Source organism: Serinus canaria, chromosome 3, assembly GCF_022539315.1.
Source record: "Serinus canaria isolate serCan28SL12 chromosome 3, serCan2020, whole genome shotgun sequence".
Classification (NCBI taxonomy): domain Eukaryota; kingdom Metazoa; phylum Chordata; class Aves; order Passeriformes; family Fringillidae; genus Serinus; species Serinus canaria.
The window spans coordinates 107,399,490-107,425,776 of record NC_066316.1 but is presented as its reverse complement, the minus strand read 5'-3'; the positions used below and the strand labels follow the sequence as shown (position 1 = coordinate 107,425,776).

Genomic DNA, 26,287 nt, shown 5'->3' with positions numbered 1-26,287 from the left:
AGGTAAGAGGACAGATCCCCCATGGAAATTTGGCACTGCTGTATTTAAAAGCAGACTGGACAAGCACTTGAAGAGGAATAATTTAGATACTCTTAATCCACTCCTGCACAGGGTATCTCAATGACCTTTTAAAGCCCATTTAACCCTGTCCCATGGGAAAGTCTTTCCCTCCCCCAGAAGCTTCTGGATTATTTCCAGGCAGAAGACCCCTTTTAGGTCTATCACTTGACCATCACATTGCTTTACTAATCCATCTCCCTTGTTTTTTTCCCCCTTGGAAAGTACAGTGAGTGCCTGGAGCTGTCATCCACAACAGGGCAGTGATGGGACCCCACAGTCAGGCCCACTTTTCTTCACCTCTGCCATGAAAAGGTATTTCTTTCCTGCCAAAAGCCTGCACTTCCAATAAAAACATGTCCTTTCAGGACTAATATTTTCATGGCTGATTCGGGACTGATGGGGAGTTGCTAAATTCAGTAGCCCCACAGAGGTGAGGCTGCTGCAGCTCCACACTCCTGGATCCAGCAGACACATCCACAGATGTCTAAAATGTGTGTATCCACTGATGGTTCCAGTGGCCAGCTCAGACAGAAACACTCAGCACTCAGACAAACAGCACCAGTGGCCTAATCCTGCCCCCTGCTCTGGCAGATCAGGGTGGAGGTCTGAGAATGCAAAATATTTATAAAAATCATCACAGAATCATAGAATGGTTTGGGTTGGAAGGGACCTTAAAGATCACACAGTTCCAATCCCTTGCCATGGGCAGGGACACCTTCCTCTAGATCAGGTTGCTCAGAGGCCTATCCAGCCTGGCCTTACAAATATTACAGTCATTTCCAAATTTTAAAAATAAAATATACAATTCCAGGTAATACCATGCATGAAATCCAAGGGAATGGCTTTCAGTTATGGAAGAGACACTGAAACAGCAATTAAGATTGCAACTCATACACAATTAACCATCATGGGCTAAAATAAAAGTTGGATGAATCATTTTCCAGCCATATAAATCACTGAAGTTGTTCTATCCATCATGAAGGTAAGCCAACCATGTAATGAATTATACAATGTGTTATTTTCCTATGCATGTTATTCCCATAGTTTGTTCTGCTGTTCAAAGTCTATTTGTATGAAGGGATTTTTTTGCAAATACTTTTAAAATTATGAATAATTACTTATAAGACTAAAAATACATGTCAGCTATTATTATATATTAAATCTGACAGCAGTTAAAGTGTTGGTATCTGAACTGATTTGACAGCATCTTCAAACAACTTTTACTAGGTATTCTTTACAGGATTAAAAATTCTTAGAATTGTGCAATTTGTTCTATAACTCATGAAAAGGAAAGTAAAAGCATTCTAGATAATAGACAATAAGTCTCATGAGCAGGAACAGCTTTCCTTGCAATAACTTTTTATTGGGAGCTAAACATGGTCAAACTTTCATTGCAAATTCATTCAAGGACCGATTCTGAATCCTGTGGAGCAAAATAAAGCTCAGCAGACATTTCAGGCGCTCCAGTGGAACAAGATCCCAAACGCTTGCAATTTTTCCATTACAAATGCATTTAATTTGCAAAAAGTTGGCACTGTGTAGGCAGAGCAGACCAGACCTTCACCTGCCCACACAGGCAGTGACACACAAGTCCCCACAGTTTATCAGGATGTGGAGCTGATCCAGAGGTCTCTGCTCAGACTGTCCTGGATTTTGTGCACACCAGAACCAGGGAGCTGTTTGCTGTTACCAATGTGATTTCTTAGCATGAGGTACCAATTTGGCCTTGGTTTGAAGCACCCTGCAGGAAGCAGTGACCTGGCCCAAGGGAGCTGTTTCTCCGCTGGTTCTGGCACAGCTTCCACACAGGATTCCCAGACACTACAGATTTTTGTCCTGAATGTTTGGTTGGTGAGTTTAGTATATCAGATTTGCAAAGTCAATGACTAACTGGCCCACGAATTATGAATGCAGCAGGAGAGCTTGGATTGAAGCACTGGGAGGTAGGCAGCCGGGGGGAGCACAGGTATGACTGCACTGGTTTGGCACAGCACAATGTACAGCGTTGAAAGCTGAAATCAAGAACTCTGCAGGCAGAGAAGCTGTCTGTTGATTAGGAAGCAGCTCAGTGGTCCATCCATCCAGCATGGGCTGGCAAAGAAAAGTCAGTGCTGCACAACTTTCATTCCCGGCATTTATACCGGACCTGTAATGGTGCCATGGGTCGCTGTGTCCCCACTAAGTGTAAAGGGCTCTGAAGAAAGAAGAAATTCAGAAAAAACACATCAGTTAGTTTAGGTAATGGCATTACCATTGTTCTTTAATGTTATGATATAAGCATTCTTGCATCTTCAGTCTTAGAGAGCCAAGACCAAGTAACAGTAATTATTTCTTGGCTTTGCCAAAGCCATTGAGTAGGGCCTTCATGGTTAATTATTATTCCAGTCACTCTGTCAGGGTGACACATGAGTTCTTAAGAAACTCTCACAGTTTTGAATACTTTCAAAATATTCAAATAATGAAGTGGCAATTGTGCTGTTCTACCATAAGTGTAAAACCTTTCTGTGTCTCAGTTGCTCATTCAGTCTTACCCTAACCATTTACCTTCCACCCCTGAATATGGAGTGGAAGAGCACTACAAGTGTTACATCTGATTCCATATTTTAAAAGTATTAGTGATCTCGTTCCATATTTACTGGTTTTGTAAGCAACAAGTATCAAATCTCTGGTAATGTTTAGGCAATGAGGAGACAAAACATTCTTGTAAGCATTTTGTTGTATCGGCAGTGCAGCCCCACTAACTGGAATTGCTGGAATTACTCTGGATTTTCTGAGTTAAAACAAAGATACATGTTTTATAATACTCATCTCAAAATTTATCTAAGCACATTTCAGCATGGTTGTTCAGCTGAGCCTGATGAATGAAGGGCATAAAGATGGAGAATGCTACACAAATGTATGGATCTCTTACCTCCTTTGGCACTGCATCCAACAGGACAAATTCATACTTGTACAGGAACAGCACAACTAACAGCTGGATTTCCATGATTGCAAACCACCTGCACGAAAAGGGAGGAAAGCATTGGCCCTCCAGACTGACCATCACATGTGTGTTATTATCAGGTAAGAACAGGGTGTCTTTGACACATTTTACACTCTGTGCTTTAGTTCTGCCTGAAAGTTCATCTTCCATAGGAAAACTGCCATAGTTTGGGTTTGTTGCTCAGCAAAGAACACCAATGTGGCAGCTGCCCCTTCTTTCTCTGGTGAAACACTGGACTGACAGTATCCTTCTGACACCTATTTTAAACCAGCTCCTTATCATTATGGATTTTTCCACTGTATAAACATTTATGTTCTCCTAACACTTGCTGACTTGAAATAACTTCCTAGAAGTGAGAAGGCAGTCAAACAGAAAAGGCCATATGACTAATTGTGCTATATAAAGTTATATAATACAGCTGGGAGCCTGGTGACATCAGAGAGCGGTGATAGTGGGAGTTATTATTTAATGCGTCAGCATTAGGATGCAGTAGGAGACCCAAGGGCATGGTCTCTTTTTTCTGTAACACTCTCCCACAGGTCTTTCATAGGCCAGAGAAGATTTTGGATAACTGCAGGTAAAATCCTCCAGGCTACTGGCTTTTAAAGCTTATGTGTACAAGAGCTTTCTGCATTCACCAGTGTGCACCTATGCAAGGTCACGGGATTACTCACTTACAGAGTTTAGACACAAGTCTTAAATACCCAGTTAAAACTGTACTACCACCTTGCTCTTGTAAAGACTTGCTGGGAACCTGGATAAAATCGCTGTGGCAGAATTCACAGGGGAAGAGGCTACATGACTGCACATGGAGTTGGCCTGGCAGGTGTGAAAGGAAGCTAAAAAGCCTCACCGACCCAAGGTAACTCCTGCAGAGTTACTCCTGCACATGGAGCCACCCTGGGCTCTGGAGTGAGATATCCTTGTTTCAGCACAGCTTCAGACCCAAATTATCCCTGTGATTCCACACTGCAATTTCCTTGAGCTTTTGGTGGCCTTGGCTCAGGGGAATAGAGTGCAGAGATATTCTGATGGCTATTAGCCCAGCTCAGGCGGGATGCAGCCCAACCTCCGAGCCTGCAGCACCACGCAAGGCTGGGTCCTTCCAGTCCCAGCTGTTTTTGCAGAGCAGGGCTCTGGACCCCAGTGCTTGAGGTGTCCATGCAAGACAAGCACAGTCACACAAGCAGTAATCCTCTGGTTCGACCAAAGCAATCCAACTGACATCAAATTTTTCTCTTAGGTAAAAAATATGGCACAGAAATGGCTTTTTTGGAGCTCTTCCCACATCAGTTTGGTAGTTAGCGAGGTTATTTACTAGCTTTCAGTTTGATTAAAGTAGCTTTTAATTTTATGCTGAACTTTTGCAATGGAGAAATTAAATGTTACATACATTTCATTTATAAACCCCATTACGGAAATAAATAAAAATGCATCTTAAACTTGAAATAGCATTGTTTCGTTCAGTAGTATGAAGGAAATCTGCAACTTGGAATCCTTGATACAATCCTTGATTTAATTTTTTTTTCAAGACCATCACATTATTCTTTTACAATTATTGCTAAAAAACCTGAAGGTGTGTGTTACCATGTGGACTGCCAAAGGGTCTGAAAGGGCTTTTTTTGTTTCTCAGCAAGAAAAAGATTCTCCATCTGTTATCTGTGTAGAAATGTTATACTTTCCTTTCTAAACAAAAACTTATTTGAAAGATGTTATCAGAGTCCAGAGAACAGCCTGAACAAAGATATAGGTCAGGATATATAAACAAGCAGCTTTCAGAAACATTGTTTTGCAGCTTTCCCTGTACCTGCAGATGCCTCTTGTGAATTTTGCTGTTGCCCTTGCTGGGAATGAGGCTGTGCTCAGATTTAGCTCAGGAATGTGGTACAAGCCACCAAGGTACAGCAGTGAGTGAGCACTTCCCTCTGACAAGCCTAAATGGTGAAAGCAGTTTTATTAATTTTGCTTATGTCTTTAATGCCTTCACAAAGTTTATCTGGCACTCACGTCTAGCCTGCCATAGGGTGCAGATTCCAGAATGCACATCCTCTCCAACACCCTCCAGATTCCTTGTTCCACATGGAACTCAAGGTAAAATGACTGGTCTTAAGGGTTCTAAGGAGACTTTTGTCTCAGAGGAGCTCAGGTTTTGAAGGCAGAGGATTGAGCACAGAGATGTTTGAACATAGGAACAAGGAGCAACTGGCTGCCTGGAATTCTTTCCAGGAAGAGGGACAGCAGAGAAAACAGCAGAAGGAATGCAGGAAGTACCAAGGCTGGCATTGCTGGAGGAGTGAAGTGAGACAGGATCTGCAATTTAAGCAATAATACAATTCTGTGTGCCCTAATGCAAAAACCAGATTCAAACAGAAAGGAGCCAGTTAAGACACCTGAAGATCAGCAGAGATGTTAATGGCATCACAGAGGATGGAAAGAGTCTCAGACCTGAGAAATGTTCTGTAGTTTGTTTAGAACTGGTTTAAGACAACCTTAATAACTGTGTCTGTAAAATGGTGTGTATGGAAGTGGACCAACTCTCCTTTGAAGAAAAGAAACCTCAGCAGGGGCAGAGCCAGGCTGAATTGACTTCACCTGTCTTTTCCAGGAATGAAACCACTTTCAGATCAGTTTAAACAAGGTGCAGATGGTGCCGAACATGAGGAGACTGACAAAGAGCAAAGCAAACATGTTATCTCCAAGAGTAAGAGAAGCCCAGTTCAAGAGAGTTTTCTCTGCAGGATTTGGGAATAAATAAACTCCAGCTGTTTCACTGACCTTCCTGGACACTGATGCTTCCCTCCTCCGAATGCCACAAAGCTGTCCAAGAAAGCATTCTTCTCTAAATTTGCCTCTTTCCAACGATCCTGTGGGAAGAAACTTTTTTTTTTCCAAATCAGCCTTATATAAATAAAGCTTAACTTTATTTCTTCAGGCTAAAAATGACCTTGAACAGCTAATCCACAATACAAAGTTTCACTAATACAATTTTTTTGCATTCAACCTGTTAGTATTAGAGTCTGGATCCAAAAGTCAACACCGAATCAGGGAAAGAAACAAGGGTTCCATTTGAAACACATTTAGCTGCCTTAAAATGCTGGAGAAGTTTTCAAAATTATCCCTAAAGCAGCTCTCCTATACCTCCCCATTTCCCAAATTCTGCATCTTGAGTTATTTAAATGCAACCTTCTCTTTTTAAATGTATCTACAAATGCAAATCTTCAACCAGTACTGAGGGAAGCCTCACCCACAAAACTGTGCCATGACACATAAATAGCTCACACACATCTTGCACAGAAAAAACATTTCTAAGACGCTCTGCATAGACAAATGCAAGGTCTATGGGCTTTAACTGGTGGAAGCCAATGTGTGAGAAGATGGAAGATTCTCCACAAAAAACAGCTTGTCTGTACCCAAAGGGATCCCTGCTCCACCCTAAATTTCTTTGAGATGAAAGGGACTACCCAAGACAAGGCAATATTGGCTGAAATTCTGGTGGGTGACACTGAGAGAAGCAAATCTCATGACTGCTGGGTGACAAACTGTACCATCCTCCACAAACTCAGTGCTACTCTGCCAAGTAACACCCTGTCAACCCTTCTGGTGGTGAACTCCTCTGATGAAGCAGTCCCAGAGAAGACATCATCTTGCATTTATCTATTTTAGGGGGTTTTTTTCAGCTAGGGCTGATTAGAGATTTCTGAGGAGGAAACCTGTCAGCATCAAAATCCAATAAAGAAGAAAAAAAAGCTCCGTGGTGATGAAGCAAGGTCATACATTTGGAATGACAATGTCCAATGGGCACTCATCTAGTTCCCTTGAAAAAAAGGGAGACTTTCTAAAAAAACAAGCAAACTTGCTCTTTAGAAATAAAGTTACTAAAAAAATAAGCTTCTGGATCAGAGTTTCAGCTTCAGATTTCAAAGAAGCAGGAATTGTTAAAAGAGATTTCAAATCAGGAAGAGTTTGCTAGAAAGGAAGTTTTGTTTAAATTACTTCTTGATGTATTTCTATAAAAAAGACAAACTGTTCTATATTGGATGGCGCTAAAAAGAGCAGTTACAAGCCTGCCCACACAGCCACCTGCAGTGGAATAATAATCAAGAAACTAGATTAACTACTGAATTAGCAGAGATAATACCTACGAGAAATCATCCAGCAGGGAGAGGAGAATACTTGGAATCACCGAATTGGTCAGGTTGGAAAAGACCTCTGAGATCGAGTCCAACATTAACCCAGCACTGCCAATCCACCACTAAACCACATCCCCAGCTGCTACAGCTACACATCCCCTCCAGGGATGGTGACCATTTTCCTGGGCAGCCTGTTCCAATGCCTGACAGCGCTTTCAATCAAGAAATTTTTCCTAATATCCAACCTAAATCTCCCCTGGCACAATTTGAGGCTGCTTCTTCTCATCCTGTCAGCTCTTACTTGAGAGAAAAGACTGACCCCTACCTGGCTGCCATCTCATTTCAGGGAGTTACAGAGAGTGATAAGATCCGGATCAAAATGATACTAAAGTAGTTCCATATCACCTGCAGCATGTCACTGAATTTAAAAGACTTTTTTATTCCTACAGGGTCCTCCTTTATGTCCCTGTATTCAAGGCCATTCTCCAGTCAGATTTAAGCACATTTGTCCATACGCTTTTATTGTAAAATAAGTGAAGGGAAGAAAAGTAAGCAAAATATCCACACTAAGAGTGACAACTTACAGGTCTGAACATTTCTGGGTCAGGAAAATATTTTGGATTCCGGTGCAACCAATATGGTGACAACATCAGCATGTCACCTGCAGGGATGGTGAAATTCTGAAAAGAGAAAAATCTCTAAGAAAAGAGCTAAAAATCTCACAAAATAGTCCCTCCTTGGTAGTTCTCTTCCATCAGCACAAGATCCTAAGAAAAGACAAGTGAGGGTGATAAAGCCATGGTGGCCATATTACATGTCTGAGGTTTCTTCTTGCTGCTGCGATTTTTTCCATAAAACCTAAACAATGGGGAATTTGGAAAGATTATTTGTGTTCTAATCTGGGGTTTTTTAGATATCAAAAGATCAGAAGTATTATTTCTGTCTTTCCTGCTTCTTGACTTATCATGTGAGCTGTTTTCTTTTTTCTAAATATTTTGTTAAATACTTCCTTCAATGCAAAGAAACTCAAAGAAAGCCTTCTATGACAGTAGACTGATTATACTGATAATTTGATCAGTAATCTAAATAGAAATGCGCACTGATTCCTTAAGACTGTGGGTTTTTTCCCCAACATTTCTTTGTCAGATTCCTGAATACTGACACCTCCCTTCTGAATGGTAGTGAAGAGGACAAAAAGGAGTCTTAAGAGTAGCTAAAATGTAGTTCCTCCTACTATACTTGTTGTGTCTGATTCCCCTTTTATATGCCTTCAGTATCTGTAGTTCAATTCAATTCAATATTAAGTCATTTCAAAATGGAAGGCAAGACTGTGAGCCAGACAATCCAAACCACTCATAAATTAATGATGATGAATAAATCTATTAAAAAGAATATATATATGAGGCTGGGGAATATCTCTATCACAGTAATTTTACCCAGATCTATTGGGAGGACCCTTTCCAGACAAATCACACAGCATCTTTTGGGGGAAAAAACCCCACAATCAAACCTCACCTTAATTCTAATTGGGTTTATGACTTTCTTGGTGATTGCACCTGGAGACCTCAGCCGTATGGCTTCCAAAGTGCACCATTTAATGAAAGGGATCTTCTTCAGATCTTCCTCAGAGAGTTCCAGTTTATCTTTACCTGTTGTGGCATGTGAAAGAAGACTCCATGTCAAAATTACATTTCATACTTGCTTTAATACAGGCTGGCATGTCTTGCTTTAGGACTGTGGGTGAAATACTTCAAGACTTCAAGGAAGGCATTTTTTACACACAAGAATTGTCTTTATATTTCAAAGTAAATAAACAGACACAAATCAGTAACATTTAAGAAAAGCCACTGGACTTATTATATTATTATTATAATTCAATAACTCTAAGGTAGGTGTAGATATGGCATTAGATAGAAGGGGTCAAACAAAGTCATGTTGGAAACAGAAAGTCTTCAGAGTTTTTCTGTGCTTTCATAGGATTCTGCATGGAAATCTCAGGGACTGTAGGCACCAAGACAAGAAGCCATGGCAGAGCTCTTGGGCTCTGTTAACATTAGAAAGTGAAACAAGGCCAGGAGAGAGGCTTCAGGAATTTTCTTTCTTGGTTAATAACGACATGTTTCTTGATACAGTTTTGACCCATGTCAACAAAGAGTCTTCTGTGAAAGTTTAACTCTGATCCAAGGGACTGCATATGGGAATGACTGCTCCCAATAGGTGACTGTTTTTTCAGGGAGGGAGGTTACTCATGGGGGGTGAACCATGCTGGAAAAATTTGCCTCTTATGACAGAAAAGAGAACAGTTCCTGGTCTGTTTTTTAACCATGAATAACTGTAACTCTGGTGAACAGCACACCATGAAAAGCACCTGAACTGAAAGACCTCGACTATTAGGTGCCTGGAAAATGCACAAGACTAGGAAATACAAATCTAAATTTAAGTTATAGGAATGAAGAAACAAACACAGTGTTCTTTTCTGATAGGAATGGAGAAACAAACACATACTGTTCTTTTCCTACTTCCTTCTGCCAACATCAGAGATGTTTTTGCTTAGAAACACATCTTGAACATATACTGAGTAAAGACCTGAGAGCTGTCTATGCTATCAGTAGCACCTTTAATTGGAACACTCATTGTTCCCAGCCACTGACCAAGTGTGCCCTGTGCTGGGCCAATACAGCATAAATCACTTCCAACTTCCAGAAGGACAAAATCACATTTATTACCTGCTTTGCCAAAAACAGAAGCCAGGTCTTCCATGACTTTCTTGTAAATGGCAGGATTAGAGAGTATGAAAGCAAGGGTCCAAAATGCAACCTAAACAGAGATGGAAATCCTTGAATTGGGGGACATGGAGTAGAATGACAGTATCTTTTTAGCAAACCACAGAGGCAGGTGAAAACATTTGGACTTTTGTTTTGTGTGCCTGCTGTGGCTGAGATGCACGGGGAGCTATGCTTCCTGGGAAAATCCATATCTAAGAGCTCAGCTCCTGGGAGATTATGTCTAGTCATCTGCTGTGTACTTATTTTTAGGGAACATTATATAGCTTTAGCCTTGAGCTTTGAAACACAGAATCCTTTATTTTCAAATAACTAGGTGTTAAATGAACTACTAAATCATCATGCATGATTAGTTTTAGCTAGAGGAATGAAAGAAAAATAAATTCATACTAGCATTTGCAGAAACGAGATTAAATAATTTGCAGGGCATTGTCATAGTTAGTCATACTAAAATGGGCAGGAAAAGCTTTAATTAACAGCAAAACAAGGAGTAGTATATCCCCTTTAGAAATAATTTGCTAACTGATTATGCAATGAAGTTGAAAATCAAGAAACTTAGGAAAGGAGAAAATCCTCTTAAGCAAGATGAAACCAGAAGGACTGGCAGCAATGCCAGGAGTCTCTCTCCTCTTGCTGAGCTAGCGGGAGGTGCAGCCTGCACAGAGATCTGGTCGTGGGCCATCTGTGCTGGTGAGGGATGAAACTCTGTTATTTCCCAAACAGACTGACATGGATGCAGCCCTCCTTCTGCAGAGCAAATCTTGTAGCTTAGCCTTCCTGTACAGCACTTGGACACTGTGGCTTCTCTCCATGGGCTAAGAAGGGATAACTAAATTGTTTCAGATAAAAGGGTTTAAAGTGCTGGTAAAAAATGCCCTTGGAAGGTGAAAGGCCTTTTCTTTCGTCATTCCTTTCCCCAGAACAGTGGTTGTTACTATTCTGAGAAACAGAAAAATATCTGTATGTCTATTTACAGCGGAATATTACAGAAGTAAGTGTTGTGGAAGGAATGTCAGTTATCCTGATAACAGACAGCAGGCTATGCCTCCCACTTATGCCAACACGTGAATCCACAGAAACCTCACTGAAAGGGATGAATTTCCCTTAGGCTAAACTGCAGTAATATCCAATCTCCAAAAAACATAGATCTATCCATTAGGGGAACATATAAAAATAACTCACAATCATGTTTTTCTAAATCACATCTGTAATGGACATAACTGTGCTGGAAAGAGCTTAGTAGTCATGGTAAATAAAGGATGTTTTTGCTGCTATGGATTTTTCATCTGAGAAATTCCTGTAAATGTCTTTGGTCAGGCTAAGCTGTCTTAGATATATTGGGCTTGTTAGCATACTTATATCAGTATCATTAATCCAGCAAATCCTTTTCTAACACAGACAAAACCTAACAGCTCTAGAATCAAACTATTGCTTTTCTTCCACTGGCATTTGTACAGCAGATCTCCAAAAAATGAAAGAGAAAAAAAACCACTTGAGGGTTTACACACAGATGAAGTTACTCTATATTATGCTTTTGACATTCTTTACAATTGGTAACACCAGGGTTTCTTAAAAAGTCTTTTCTATAATACACAGTGCTTCAAAACAGAGTTAAATGCTCTTCGCAGCTTAAGACTGTGATCTTAATAGCTGTGAGGTTTATGTTCCTGAAATGTTATGACAGGGGACAACATAATTTAGGAAAAAATACAAGAAGAGCTTTTCTTGTCATTGCTTCTGTGACATTGTAGCCTGGGTATATTTGTAGTGATGCATGTGGGCATGATAATCCCTTCTTTGGAATCCATGGAGTGTGTATGACCTCTGCTTCAAAGCCTTTCCTCCCCAAATCCAGGCTCTGAGCAGGAGAGAGAGAAGGTGTTTCTGCAGCTGATGTACTTACAGGCACAGCATTTGCTTGGGCAGCCCAGAGCATCAGGAGACCATAGTTGGGAGCTAGATGTTTTCCCTTCAAGTTATCCAGGAGATGTTGTAGAAGTGTCTGTTAAAAGTAAAAGAAAATAATCTGTATTTCCAATAATATATTAAAATGTAGTTTGGGGCAGGGCCTACTAGAGCTCAAGGACTGGCTTCTCAAAGAGAAGTTATGTTAGTTATGGCTTTTTTGGAAGGCACAATGTAGAGATGACAGCTACTGAAAGAAAGTGAGACTCACATAAGCAGAGGTTAAGGAGAACTCAGTGCACCACATGAAATCCTCCTGAATACTTTCACTGCTCTCCATTTCCTTAAAGGTTTACAGGATTGGGTTCCCTTATTCCCCATTGTTACTTGTATATGGAAGAAAGGAAAAAAAAAATCTCTATTCTAATCCCTTCTCTACACCTCTGCTTTAAAGAACCTCAAAATGGGAATGAGCCAGTTGAACAAATGCAAATGAAGAAAATGTTCTTTCTGTTCATGCCCAGAATGTGCTTCTTATAAAGAGATGGTTTGACACATCAGCAAACTCCCTAGTTTCAGGCACCTTGTTGGTGACCAAAGCAGTGACTTTAATGGGCTGATATTTGAAACTATAGCAATTGTGTAATGTTCTAACACCAGCTTTTGTTTATAGCATTTCCTTAAATGCAGGGCAATCCTGCACTTGAGGCAAAGCTTCCTGCCTACTTTTCAGAGGGGAAAAGGCCAATCTTGAATAAAAAATGGCTGATTTTTTTCCAAATTCCCATCCAATCTAAGACACCAAGTTTGTGCTTCCTACTTCCCGCACCTTCTTACCTCCCACCAGCTCCTCTCCAGCCTTCTCTTTCTTTCTGCTGATCTGATTTATTTTATTAAATAAATTGCAGTATGTAAAGCTTTTGAAGTCTAAATAAAACCTGTTTTGTTTAATGACCTGTCCTACAACCATTTGGTAGATCAAAATTCCCAGGCCAGTCTGCCGTCACATTTGTCAGCCCTATCCACAGAATTCCTGCCAGAGCTCAGGAGAATAACCAGGGGAACAACTTATCTCAGCTTTGACACAATCAATATTTAGGGTACTTGGCTCCCAAGCCAGTAATCTGCTATTTTCTACCAGTCTGGCTGTTGAAGGATCTGCTCACTCTACACCAGGGTTTATAAATAGGACATGTAAGGTTTTGAAGTTTCACAGCACGGTGCCCTCGGTGAAACAACTGAAGGGTCTTTCTCTCACCTCTTTCAGCTGCTCACTGAAGTGTGGTACTGCAGGCTGGGGATGGGTCCAAGCTCTGACCCCTTGCTTTAAAATTCCCCAGGGGAAGATGTTAATTCTCAGAATTGCTTGAAATGAACTAAATGGAGGAACAGGAGTCAAAGTTATGGGGTTGTCCTACTGCAGGTGACAGCAAAACTAGAACATTTGAGTATAGCTATAAAAGCTGACATATTTGACTTATTTCTTCCAGTACTGAAGTAATTCCTGCCCTCCATTGCTTCAGTCAGAATATACAACAAAGTAATCTTATTTCCTAGCCTCGGATGTTTACCTTGGATGCAGTCTCCGAAGGGTTGATCCTTTCAGCATCCAACACTACTTTCTCAAATAATTTTAGAAGCCATTTTTTGGATTTAGACCAGTTCCTGTAAAGAAAAGCAACAAACAAGCAGCACTTAACTGAGGCAGCCCAAGCCAACATTTCCTTTTCCATGAGAAGCCCTCCTTGAGTTTTTTTCCAAAAGCCCCTGGGCAGCAGTCAGCTGATGAACAGCCAAGTGTCAGTCTGACTGACACAAGTGATGACTGGCATGAGGAACAGCACATCCAACGCCTCCACCTTGGCCAGACCTCCTCTTGCAGCCAGGACCTGGGACTGCAACACTCCTACATTTTCATACCTTTTTATTACAAGTTTTCATTGTTGATTTGGACAGATTGCTTAGGCCAATCTTTTAAAGAATGATCCTCTTGAAGAAAATCAAGGCCATGCTTTAGAGCATCCTCAATTCTTTCTGAAGGTATTTTCAGGTGCTAAAGGTGCCATGATGGCCCTGAGAGCACTGACATTGTCTGGAAGCACCACCTCAGGGTTAAGGTGATTCTACCTAAGGTCAGTTCTGTGACAATGCAGACTTGTAACCTGGCATTGGTATTGGTAGAACAGCTGGGTGTGGAAAAGAGCAGAGGGACACTCCACTGGAGGCCCCTGAGCTTGGGACTCACATTTAGGCTCAGGCCTTTTGTTCTTTACCCCATTCTGAAGCTCCCTGACAGGTCCAAACTGGGCTCTGCTCACCTAAACCAGGTTATTTCTGCTTTATATCAGGAAAATGAACAAGACAAGGTCAGAACTTTCTTGAAGCATTCAGCTAAAAGCCTGCTTCAGCTGAGGGCACACCATCAATAAAAACTGGGCATCATCTTCCAAGGGAAATGTCTCCCATAGTTGACACTGCAGCAAGATAAATGTCTGTAGTAGGTACACCACAATCATCATGTCTGCCCCTTTACCTCAGGAAGCACTCGGGCATCTGAGAAGCATATTCAAAGTCCTCATCATACTTCTGGAAATGCTCTTCAAACTCCTTGATTTTACTCGGACTGGTTGGGCAGATGCCCTTCCCAAACAGGGTGTTCACCACTGCTGGATACATGACATGCCTGCAAGGACAAGGTGCCCAAGACTTAGGGGCCACAGGGAAGCTGTTGCAGCAGTTTTAGAGCAGGAAGCAGCATGCTGGATTGCCCACCCTGGAAGCTGGGGACTCAAGGGTCACACAAGTATGGAAGGGCTGGCACAAGTCTCACACCTCAGCTCCACACTTATTTCAGATTTTAAGCAGAGGCACGAGATTCACAGACCTCAGGCTGGTCTTCTACACATGGCTGAACTTCACCAGCTAGGGTCTGGTAACTTGAATAGGAGCAGAAAGGCTCTGGCCATCGAGGTCTCCTTCTCCCTATTAACCACCCCTCCCATTTCAGTTTGACCCACATGAACCTTCTGGGCATTGCACAAACCCCTCTGGACCAAACTTCCTGAAACATCCTTCCTCTGGCTGCAGCTTTCCTGGGCAGATAATGCTTTTTTCATTTCTTTTCATCTCACTCTTTCTTGCTTTCTCCTCTGTTATCCTGCAAACTCTGAGCTTCCTCAGACCCTTCTCCCTACTCCAGGAAACTCTTGTGCAGCCTTTGCTGTGTCCCAGATGCTGCTAAATGGGTATTTCAGGGAACAGGGCTCACTTTTCTGATTTTCGGATAATTAGGAAGAGGGGGCCATCTGGTGGCTCTATAGATTTCATTTTGAGACAGCTAAGTAACAATTATTCAGAATGCTGCATTCCAATACTTTTACTTTGCCTTGTTTAGCAATGCAGAACCAATCACCCCTGACAAGATTTGAAAGCCCCTCTCCCCCACATTTTTCCCAGTTAATCCAAACTGCAGTAACTGGAGTGAGAGGTGAGTGAGAGGCCAAGTGATTTAACTGCACTAACAGCTGTATCTTACTGTATTATGCAGGAAAAAGCAGCAAAAGAAATCTGAATGTGAGGTGTTAGAAACTGGTCCAAACCAAAGGCAGTATCTGTCCCCATCCCTGGGAATCTTCAAGGCCAGGCTGGATGGGGCTCTGAGTGACCTGCTCTAGTGGAAGGTTCCCATGGCAGGGGATGGAATAAGAGGATCTTTAAGGTTACTTCCAACCCAAACCATTCTATGATTCCATGAATATTAAACTTGTAGTACAGATGGACAGACAAGATACAGGTGTTGTCTCAGATAATCAGGAAGAAGGAGTTAAAAGCTTTGTTGCTGTCACATGAAACATTTTTTTTTTTTAACATGAAGTTCTGGCAGCCAAGTCAGTTGCAGAAGGTCTTAGTTAAGCTTCAAGCTAAGCTTGGCTCAAACATGGAAGTTTCTCAACCTGCAGAAGATTAGGCATTTTTTTTAAGTTCTTTATAAATAACGTGAAGCTTTTATCCAATCTTTTGGGAAACAGGGTTTGTTGCAACGTGCTGTGTTTTCTTTTTTCTTCCAAACAGGCTGTTCAGATGCTTCTTCTAACTGGGAGAAACACCTTTACATGAAACCCTGTCCACTCTGTGAGCCACCTGAAACCATGAAGCTGTGATGAGCATCCCGACAAAACTTTTGTAGGACTTTCGAGCTCCAGCTGGTTTACAGAAATATTTCCCTTCCATGTAGGACACCCCTGAGTTAGAGATGTGCTGCAAAACTCCCTTACCTTACCAGGTCATTGAGGTCGCCCACGCCCTCCGTGCCCAGGTAAGCCATGTGCTCATGGAGCTCCTTACACAAAGTGCCCGAGAACATGTGCAGGTTAGTGGGACTCATCTTCCCCTTCATCATGCTGTAGAGGTTACCATGGTTCTGATAAAATGATTCTGCAGGAACAGAGACTAAATACAAAATGAAACAGAAACGTTTTGAAAAGTAGATTTTTCACTGAAAGATAGAGTGAACATTTTTACACTTAACTTTTGACTCTAATTTAAATGCCCTAACCCTGGAAATTCTCTGGAAGCTTCCTTGTAACCATGTAAAGGTTTTGGTAATGACTCTGCTTCTCCCAGTCCATGTAACATTTTCCTGCCTCGTGAAGCTTCAGTGCCAGAACCAACAATCCAGAGATTTCCCCCCAGTGGGATGTACAGAGACGTGCAGACGCACCACAAACTGAATGAAGTGGAAAAAAAAAAACAAGTTTGTGTCTCCATGCTATAGAAGTACATCCTCATGAACACCTCATCCTTTTCTAATCACTGCTGTACTGCTGTGTAGCAACTAATTATTGCTGCAAGCTGATTTTCCAGTGGAGTGACAGGATCACCTATGATTGCTCTTAAGGTACATGCAGGTGGGGTGTTCAACCACAGCAAAGGACCTGATCTCAAACTGGGGCTGCTGGATGGGAAAAGTAATAACATTCACTGGATCAGAAACTTCTGATTCCTTGAGACTGAATCAAAATCCCTCAGCTGGTTTACAGTACTGGGCTGTCGTGGAGAAATTGACTTTCACCATTTCACATCACGGTCGTGGATTAGAATAAGCATTAAAGGCATGATCAAAAAGCCAACAGGCTTTTGGTTGAGATTTAATGTTCCTGGGTAACTAGATTTGGTTTCCTTTAAAAAAGAGACAGGTCTCAGTTACCTGCATTCTTGACAGCTTGCTGTACTGCCTGTTCAAAATTTAAGTCTTCAGATTTAAAAAATGCTTCAGTTCCTTCTTCCTCAGTCACAAAAGTGAACCGTTTTCCCAGAGCCAATATTGTGAACACAGGTCCATGCTGGAACAAACAAATATTTCCTGTCAGTACACTGTTAACACATTCTGCAGGAGCCCCAGCAGGACTTCAGTGCTGCTGAGAGGTCAGGAGGGAGGACCTGGTCATTTCTGTTCTCTGCACACCTTGGCTCAGACCTGCACAGGATGAACATCAATCAGACCAAAATTTGCACACTTATGACCAGAAGGGAATGTGGTATGTGCCTGACCTCTTGCAGAGTAAAGACATTTCTTCTCTTAAATTAACATTTTACATTTGAATTACATGGCAGCTCAAACAACACAGCCTACATGGATTTAGAGAACTCAAGGGATGGGTTATCTTCTGCAACCTTTGGTTGCCACAGCAAAGTACCAATACTGTAAAAATCCATAATCCTATGGATTATGGTATTTCAGTACACTATTTCAGTCTACACTGCTTAGGCAAAAAGTTCACTCTCCTGCATATTTTTAATATTTCAGGTTCCTCTCCCTTGCCTTGCCTTGCCTTGCCCTCCCCCTGCCCTTTCTCCTAATACCATTGATTTATTTCTTGTAGAGATTAATATCAAAATAGCTAACAACCTTTTAAGCAGAACAAATTGACTGACATTCAGGAAAGGTTTTTGATGCCATAAAGCATTATTTCATCTTCCTTTAATCTAATATCCTAGAGCCTTCTTGAAACTTCCAGCAACAGGAATTCAATTCTGAGTTCCTACATTGTAAATATGATCACTGATATTTGTAAATACTCTAATCTATAAAACAAATGTGTAATATCTTCTGTCTGTCAGATGTAGGCATAAAAAGATCATTCTACCTTGCACACATTGTTTATGCCATTGACTTTAACTATTTCTTTTGCTGCTGGTGTCTGTAGTGTAAATACTGCTTCATCAAAAGCTCTTTGAAGCCAAGGAGAAGATTCCTCCTGGCATCACTTGAATTTAGATTGTCCTTCAACTGCAAATTATTAAAGAAAGAATGACAGTTCAAACTCTCTGGGTGATGATAAATAAAATCTTGTTTTAATAACAAGTGTTCAAGGCCAGGTTGGATGAGGCTTTGAGCACTTGTCCACTGGAATTTGTCCCTGCCCATGGCAGGAGGTGGAACAAGATGAACTTTAAGGTCCCTTCCAACACAGACCTGTGTTGGAATCTGTGATTCCAATACTCTATAATAGCTAAATTTCTAAGATTGCTTTTTGACGTCCATGTCCTCATCATCAGTCTGGATAAAAATCAGTGAATTTGTACCATGCTTCAAAATTAGATGTTTAAAATTTTAAATTAGCATTAAAATGTACTTTAACTAAATTTAAAATAAAATTAAATTTTAACTAATAGCAACCTGCAATAACACTTAATTATTCAATTAAGGTCACACTCAATAAAGATTGGAACACTTTATTTTAGGTGATTACATGTGAGCAAGATTTCTGAGCTCCCATAATAGACAACAGAAATCAAGCCTGTGCAGTCAGGGGATCCTAAACACGCATTCACCAGACCATGTCCTGCACTCCTGTTTTTGGAGGGAGCTGAGCTGTCCTTGGACTCCACTGACAGTACTGACTACGTGTCCAGAGACCATCTTGGTAACCTGCAAACACCCACACAACAATCTGGGTTTGAATCTCATCCAACTTCTTGCAATCTGTTTAGAATCATTAAAATTAGACCAATATTTAACAAAACTGAATAAAGAAATCACCACAGATGACCTTCTCCAGAATAAGTCAGCCTCACAGAGGAACACTGTCATGGCAGATATTCAAACAAATCTTTCAGAAAGCAGAATTTTGTGTCCAAACAGATATGACATTTGATAAATGCAAAGCAAAATTAAACTACAAAGAAAGGTTTGAAAATCAAACTAATAAAGGCAATCTGCCTCCCCAACAATAGAGACTTTTCCAAGCATGCCAGATGCAGGAAGTCTCCCAATGTGCTGCTGAGCCTGATAAACACTCAAGGTGTAAAGAAACCAAGTGGGGAAGGAACCTGAGTTAGGGATTGCATCAGTGTAGGACAAGTCCCACCTTGGAGCCTTTCACTGAGAGTGATGGCCTGAGACCTTGTTTTGAAGGAAGTATTGAGCAGAATAGACTTAAGTTCTAGCTAAAGCAGAGATAAATATTTCGATTCAGAACTCTTGAGGAATTAAAATAAGAAGTTGCAGAACTCCCTACTGTGATCTGTTAAATCATCCTCAGCAACACGAGGATGGACAGGCAAACGTGGTGCCAGAAGGACCTGAAAAGTCTCAGAGTCATTTTAGTACTCAAAAAATTACAGTAAGCATTAATAAAGATTGGAATTAGTAGTGGATAAATAGGATGTACTGCAGAAGAGCCCAGTATGGCTTTTAGGGACACATAAGGTTGTGTGGTGTTAGAAGTATTTTCTAATTCATTCTTTGGAAGAAGAACTAAAAGTTTACTCATGATCTGGAGTCATTTGAGAGTCCAAAAAATGAGAAGACCTAGAAATGTCACAGAAGAAGGCTTAGAATAATGACACTCTGAAATTATTCCAAAATCTATTATGGAAGTGCTAATAAATGGCTTCAAACTGAAAGCAAGTAGGTTTGCACTGGATATCTGGGAGAAATTCTCTATTGTGAGGCTGGTGAGGCCCCAGCACAGACTGCCCAGAGAAGTTGTGGATGCCCCATCCCTGGAATTGTTCAAGAGCAGGTTGGATAGGGCCCTGAGCAATCTGGGATAGTGGAAGGTGTCCCTGTTGTGGCAGAGGGGTTGGAATGAGATGATCTTTAAGGTCCCTTCCAACCCAAACCATTCTATGATAATTAATCTGGAGCTCTTATCTTGCTAGAAAAGGAAAGGAAAAAGGACAAGAAACATCTAAACCCATCCTGTGCCTGCATCTTTAATTTGTCTTTCTGCCCATTCCATCAGCAAGATGTTCTGAGCTAGTCAAAGGGATGCACAACATGCATGAATATTTCAATAAAAGGAGATTAGGTGAACTTAGATCCCAGGAAAAGAGGAAAAGATAATCATTATTTTCAGTTCCTCATAATGTGAAAGCTAATGGGCTTAAGATTAGGAGTTAGATGGTTCAAAACCAGACAGAATACTTTATTCATATAGGTGGTGATTAAATTAGGATTCACTGTTGTGCATTGCTGTGAAGCCAAATTTATACACAGGGTAACAAAAGAGATTAGGTCAAATCATATAGATGCAAATTCCAGCCTAGCAAATCCCTGAACCAGGAGCTGGGAAGAAAAAGCAGGAGGCTACAAACTCTCACCTGGCTGCGCTCCTTACACCCTGTTACTGAGAATCACCAATGGCTGCTGTCCCAGACAGACACCTGAATAAACAGACTGTTCATCTGTCAAAATGTGGAATTACATTGATGTTACATTGCAATAAAATCAGCTCCTGGAATGAACTGCGGGGCAGCTCTGCACTTGTGTGATGGGAAGGTACCAACGGAGTGCAGGCTCTGCTGCCAGCACTGCAGCCAGGTTACTGCTCTGAGACAGCTTTTAAGGACACTCCACAACATAGAGAGACAGAAAGAAAAAAAAAATCTTCTTAGGATTTATTGCTTTCACTCATGAAAGCTAATTTTTTTCCAAAGATTGGGAAACACTTCAGTGCCACAGTAAGAGGCAGATTCAAGCAAGGAAAGTAACACTCCAGAGAAATAAAAAATTCAGAAGGATGTTCTCCAAAATCCCAAAGGAAAACAGGGAAATAGCCATATTCCCCAGGGGCACTGACAGGGAGCAACCACTCTCAGCTGAGACAGCTGCATTGCACCAAGAGCTCTGCTGGGACCTGGGAGCACTGGGAGTGCACACACACACACAGGGCCAATGCCATGTCCCCTCTCTAGCTCAGGGACTGCAGCATTTTTCTTCTACACCTGGGACCAGTCACAGACCTTCAGTGACTCAGCTGTGGACACTGACTATGGAAATGCTCCACCAGAAGCCTTCCCCAGCCTGCTCCCCTCCACATGTCCCCAGTGAGGCATCCCTCACCCAACCACACACAGAAAGGCCAACAGTCCTGGGACACAGCACCTTGTCCCAATTCAGTACTGTCTCTGAGAGGGATGTATGGATCTCACAGGTTCCTACAACAGGGCAGAACAATCTCCTGCATTTAACTGAACTTTTCCTGTTTACTTGATCAGCAAACTGAGGAGAAGAATTTGAAATTCCTTACTAACTCTTACCACATTTGCCAGGAGAATTGGGGAGCCACACCCTTTGAACCCCTCATTAAGCAGATCACCCTGTACTTTACGTGGCATGGTGGTTCTGGTTATTTCCTGTCCATTCCAGACTGCTACAAAACTTGTCTCACCAGGCAGCTTTAGGAGGAAGAGGTGGTATCTTTTATTAGATGAGAGATTAAATATTTTATTAGAGCAGGAGAACTTTCTTTTCTTAGTCCCAGTGATGACACAAGGGGAAAAGGAGACAATTCTTTCAGCCCACGTGTTCTTCCGTGGGAGGAAAATAGAAGCAGCAAACTCCAAGCAAAGGGCAGGCTGGAAGCAGTGGAACTTTACTGTGTTACCCAGGACTTGAGAGAAAAAACAGTGAAGGACAGACACAAAAGGAATTAAGGAAGAAAGGAATTAAGAAAGACATGAGTGTCACTTTGGCAGTCTGAAGGACTAATCCAGAGGAGGAATTGCAAGAGTCTCCCCTGAAGATAATGACTTTGAAGAGATGAGGTTTCACACTACCTAAAGCCTGTTTCTGTAACACCTTTTACGAGGGCAAAAGGGGTGGACAGGAACTTGGCAGCTCGCTCATGCAAAGGACACTTAACCTTGTTCTGGCAGTATTAAGGAGCCTGAAATTATTGCAGATGTGTTTTGCAAGCCCTGTAGTGCCTGTTAATGACCCCTTTGGCAGCAGCACGTGTTTGGTTTGGCTGTGCTCTCCAACAGTGCCTACTCTTTTAAAAGGGAGCAGGCAGGAAAAGACTTATTTTTCCTGGCCTCAGCACAGCATGCCAGTGTGGGAGGTGGGAAGGGAGACTTTCTGTGCCTGAGGAGGGTTTAAGGAGAGGAAGGGGACAACAAACAAGTGGCCTTCCTCAGAGGCAGGGATACTGTCAGGTGATGGTGCTGCAGGCAGGTGGCCAACCCGGGAGAAATGGATGAGACACCGCCCTTGGCCCAAGGGGACCACAGGGAGAGGTCAGAAGGAGCTGCTGGACTAGAAGTCAAAGGAAAGGCCCTACCAGCAAATACACAGTAAAAGGAGAGATATAGGAAAGCCTTCTCTTCCTTCTTTGCTTTGAGTTTTCAGCCATTGAAAATGTTTCTTGTTCTAGTTTCTGTCCCAACAAAACCAGAGGTTTATAAAGTCCTTCAGGTGTTCCTGGAGTGGGCAGATATTTCAGCAGCTGCCACAGCATCAACCTGGAGCCTAGAGGGTCTCCAGGCAAATGAACACTAAAACTAATTAACCCAGAGCCAAAGAATGTGCATTTGCACAGATGAAAGCTTAAGGAAAGACACATATAAATTTAATATAAAATTTAAACTGGCCTGTCAAGCACAGAGAAGCTCAGAAACTCCAGATCATACCTCTGAGCTTACCCCATGATGCACCCAATGTGCTTTAATACAAGATTGACAGCTCTTGTTGTTCTCAAAGATCAGATTAAATCCTCTGCTTTAACACCATGAGTTTATAACAATACAAAAAGAAATACAAATATGAAATCTAGCAGTTCAAAATGAAAAAGTAAATTTTAAACATCCAGTATTTATTGTTGTGGGTTTTCTGTTTTTTGGTTGTTTTTTTTCAAATTTCAGGATGTAACAGTGGTTTCATTTTTAGCTAGTTTTTGCAAGTAGTGGGGCTGTGTGATCCTTCAGCATGGAACGCTCAAGGCTGATGACACTGTAGTAGCAGGTGATATAATTCCTGAATGAAAGTGGGAAATTGTGATTTATGACAGTTGTTATTAAAAGTCTAGAAATTAAGAATTTGATCTCTTTCTATCCGACAGATACAGAAAAAGAAATTCAAGTCCGAGGGGTAAATCCTGACCCCTATGTTTAGGGGGGTTTTTATTACAGAACATTTTATCTGCCAAGCACATCTGTGTGTTGCTTGAATGCTGAGGGACACCAGATGGTGCTCAAAAATCTCACCTAACTTTAGGCATGCAAATAAGTAGTTTCCTGGTCCCAGCACTTGGCACAGAGCTTTCCACATTATCTGAAACCACGATTAACACAGAGCCAGACTGCAAAAGCAAAACGGCAGAGGTCCAAACAGGATGATCACAGCACAGAGATCGTGCCTGGATCCGATTCACAACTCACCAATGCTGGTGGCACTAAGCCGATTTTTCACCATTTAAATGCTCCTGACGTTATAAAACAGGAAAGGGCAAAACTGAACGCAGAAGTTTCTGCTTGCCTTTCCCCTTGCAGGCAGCCACCCTGAGCACGCACCCACGAGCAGGCAGGCCAGCACACGCATTACCTTGTTCCTGGCTTGCTCTATAAACTCCAGAGGAGCTTTCCCGAACTGAAACGCAGCTCCAAACCAAGGGATCCAGCTCCTGATGCAAGGAGGGGAGCTCGAGTTTCTCAGCTGAAAGAAAAGAGCCTTGACAATGAGAAGTCCCAGGAGTGCTGCCAAGAGCAGAGCGAGATCCATTTTGCCTCTGGGCCGCCTGTCCCGGCCCCGGCAGCTGCTCCGCCGGCCGCAGCCCCGGCATGGCCGCGCTGGCCGCGCTCCGAGTTCGTCCGCTTGGACCGGCCCTGCCGGCGCAGCGCTGCCACGGGGACAGCGTGAGAGCCCTGAGCAGCACAGGCGCAAGCCCTTGTTCTGTTAAAGGCAGAGACAGTTCTGCTCTCTTCTGGGATGAGGACCAACTGTGCTGCTTGCAAAACCTAGATGTTGCTGCGGCAAAGCCTTGGACTTTGCACCGGTTGCTGGAAGGCCACCCGGGCAGCCAGGGACACGGCCAGGGACGCTGGCAAGGCAGTACAGAGCCTTCTTCAATTTAAAAAATATACGTGTTTTTTGCAGTATTGAGATTAAAAAGCAGAGAGCCTGTGATTTACAGACATTTAGCTTTCAGCAAGTCAGAGATGGCAAGAAACTTCTGCAGGCATCACCTGAAGCAGAAACCTTAAGAAAGGTAGCTCTCACCCATCTGGTGAGATACCTCATTAAAGGCTGGATGCATGTCCAGTATCTGAGGAGCAGAGAAACGCTTCTGAGGTTAAACTGACAGATCAAAACCTGCTGGCCACCTCTATTACATCTGTGCCATGTCAGAAGAAAAGGTTTCAGAGAGGTCAGATTAGTTTCTTTGCATGTGTGAAAGTGGCACATCAAAATTACTTACAGAATACATTAAGTATAAAAAACCCCTAGGAAGTGCTGTCAGCATCTACCCCCACACACCCTCAGCAGGTTTGAAGAGAACAGAAAACCAGTCGTGGCTGACAGACCAGATGAGAGTGCTGTCACTGAGGGGGATCTCAGCAAGCTGGAAAGTGGGCAGAGAGGGACTTACATCAAAATTAGAAAATAATGGCTCAGAAGGGATCCCAATGATCCCCTGGTCCAGCTTTTCCTGGAAAAAAATAGATAAATAAATTTTAAAATAGACTTAATAAAGTCCAGCAAATGGAAATTCCAAGTTCTGGCACTGGGTAGGAACAACACCATGCACCAGTAGAGGCTGAGGGGGCACCGGGGTGGACAGGAACTTTGCAGATCTGGGGTCCTGGTGGACACCAGGTTGACCATGAGTCAGAGATGAACCTTTGCACTCAAGAGCACCCTGGGCTGCATCAGGGAAAGTGCTGCCAGCAGACTGAGGGAAATGATCCTCTGCCAAGAGTGAAGTGCCAAAAAGGGGCTGGAGCATCTGTCATATGAGGAGAGGCTGAGGCAGCTCAGTATGGAGAAGAGAAGGCTCAGGGGGATCTTCTCAGTGTGTATGAACACCTGAAGGGAAGGTGCAAAGAAGATGGAGCCAGGCTCTTTTCAGGGTGCCCAGTGAAAGGACAAGAGGCAGTGGGCATAAACAAATACAAATACAAAGTGAGTTTAACTCACTTCCTATACAGGAAGAGGTGCACCAACAGGAACCTTTGTACCTGTGCAGACAGACAGTACGGTAAAAGAAGCACAGCAGAAATATACCTGATAGTAGGAGGTTAAGAGCTGTGAAAATTAGGTGTATGTTCTTCATTAAACAGTCATTTTGAAATACCTTGGGATGTTACATGTTGGTTGTAGGCACAGAAGAACAAGCTTACATAAGTCAGCTGTGACAAACAAAGTGTTGATCTCCATTTTGCAAACTGTCTGGAACAAACAGATGAAACACCGTTAACTGTGATATATCTACACTTCTGTGTTTAGGTATCACAGCTCTTTATATGTTTATTTCCTGGTTTCATTTATCCATTAAAGTGTTTATCTTCCTATAAAGGGGTAAAGTGATAAGAGAGCTAAAGGCCTTGTAATATTGGAGAAAATGTATCTTTGCATTATATGCATGGTATATTTTCATTAACTGACTTAGTAGTGCGTTTAAAGTGATCTGTGTATACAGGTCAGACAGTTCGTCAAGCCCCTGTGAAGACATTCATCAAAGCCTTTGTGTTTGTTTTGGTATTTTTTGTTTTGTTTAGGTTGTACTTTTAGGGCATGATTTGGTGAAGGATGTGAGATGCAAAGCACTGCTGTGAGGAGGACACAGCCAGTAGGAATGTGTAACAGTCACAGCCAAGCTTTCCTCAGGCTGGGCAGTGGTTAATGCTTAATGGTCTTTAAAGTGAACTAACACACAGGCACAGGTGAGAGCACTGGGCAGTCTGGCTGCCTTTCTCCAGCAGCACACAGCTGGCCCAGACTCCGCTGCTGGGCTTCCACCCCATCTGAAGTCCATACTCTCTCCCTCTATATGCAGCCTTTGGTCAAACTGGCTTGGGACAGAAACCAAAAACTCCATCTCACTGAGAATTGAAATAAATTAATAGGAAGGGTCCTCTCTGCTGGTGCTGTCTTCTCAGGATTCGGGGATATAGGAACTCCAGATGTTTGATGGCTCTCCATG

The 26,287-nt window shown here is 42.2% G+C and overlaps 1 protein-coding gene across 2 annotated transcripts; it reads right to left on the bottom strand.

Moving 5' to 3' along the window:
* Nucleotides 1-1,402: 1,402 nt before the first annotated feature.
* Nucleotides 1,403-24,074, bottom strand: LOC103821075 (24-hydroxycholesterol 7-alpha-hydroxylase). 2 transcript variants are annotated; one of them, XM_018921567.3, is made up of 12 exons: nt 23,689-24,074; nt 17,068-17,203; nt 16,136-16,310; nt 14,395-14,544; nt 13,433-13,526; nt 11,860-11,958; nt 9,900-9,990; nt 8,689-8,822; nt 7,758-7,853; nt 5,819-5,920; nt 2,972-3,059; nt 1,403-2,254 (listed from the first exon to the last, which is right to left on the bottom strand). In XM_018921567.3, exons 1-11 carry the CDS (start codon nt 23,863-23,865, stop codon nt 3,003-3,005), a joined length of 1,311 nt encoding a protein of 436 aa, XP_018777112.2. In that variant the 5' UTR covers nt 23,866-24,074; the 3' UTR covers nt 1,403-2,254; nt 2,972-3,002. The 2 variants fall into 2 exon arrangements, with proteins under 2 accessions (XP_018777112.2, XP_009094129.2); XM_009095881.4 differs by having other exon boundaries at nt 5,819-5,907; nt 23,689-24,070.
* Nucleotides 24,075-26,287: the final 2,213 nt, after the last annotated feature.

What these genes read in the sequence shown, in the direction of transcription:
- LOC103821075 (XM_009095881.4), bottom strand. Translation starts at nt 23,865, where the DNA reads ATGGATCTCGCTCTGCTCTTGGCAGCACTCCTGGGACTTCTCATTGTC. An exon ending in TAGAGCAAGCCAGGAACAAG is followed by an intron (nt 17,204 to 23,688) that starts GTAATGCGTGTG and finishes TGTTTGTTCCAG; the next exon opens with CATGGACCTGTGTTCACAAT. An exon ending in GCAAGCTGTCAAGAATGCAG is followed by an intron (nt 16,311 to 17,067) that starts GTAACTGAGACC and finishes TTTTGTATTTAG; the next exon opens with TCTCTGTTCCTGCAGAATCA.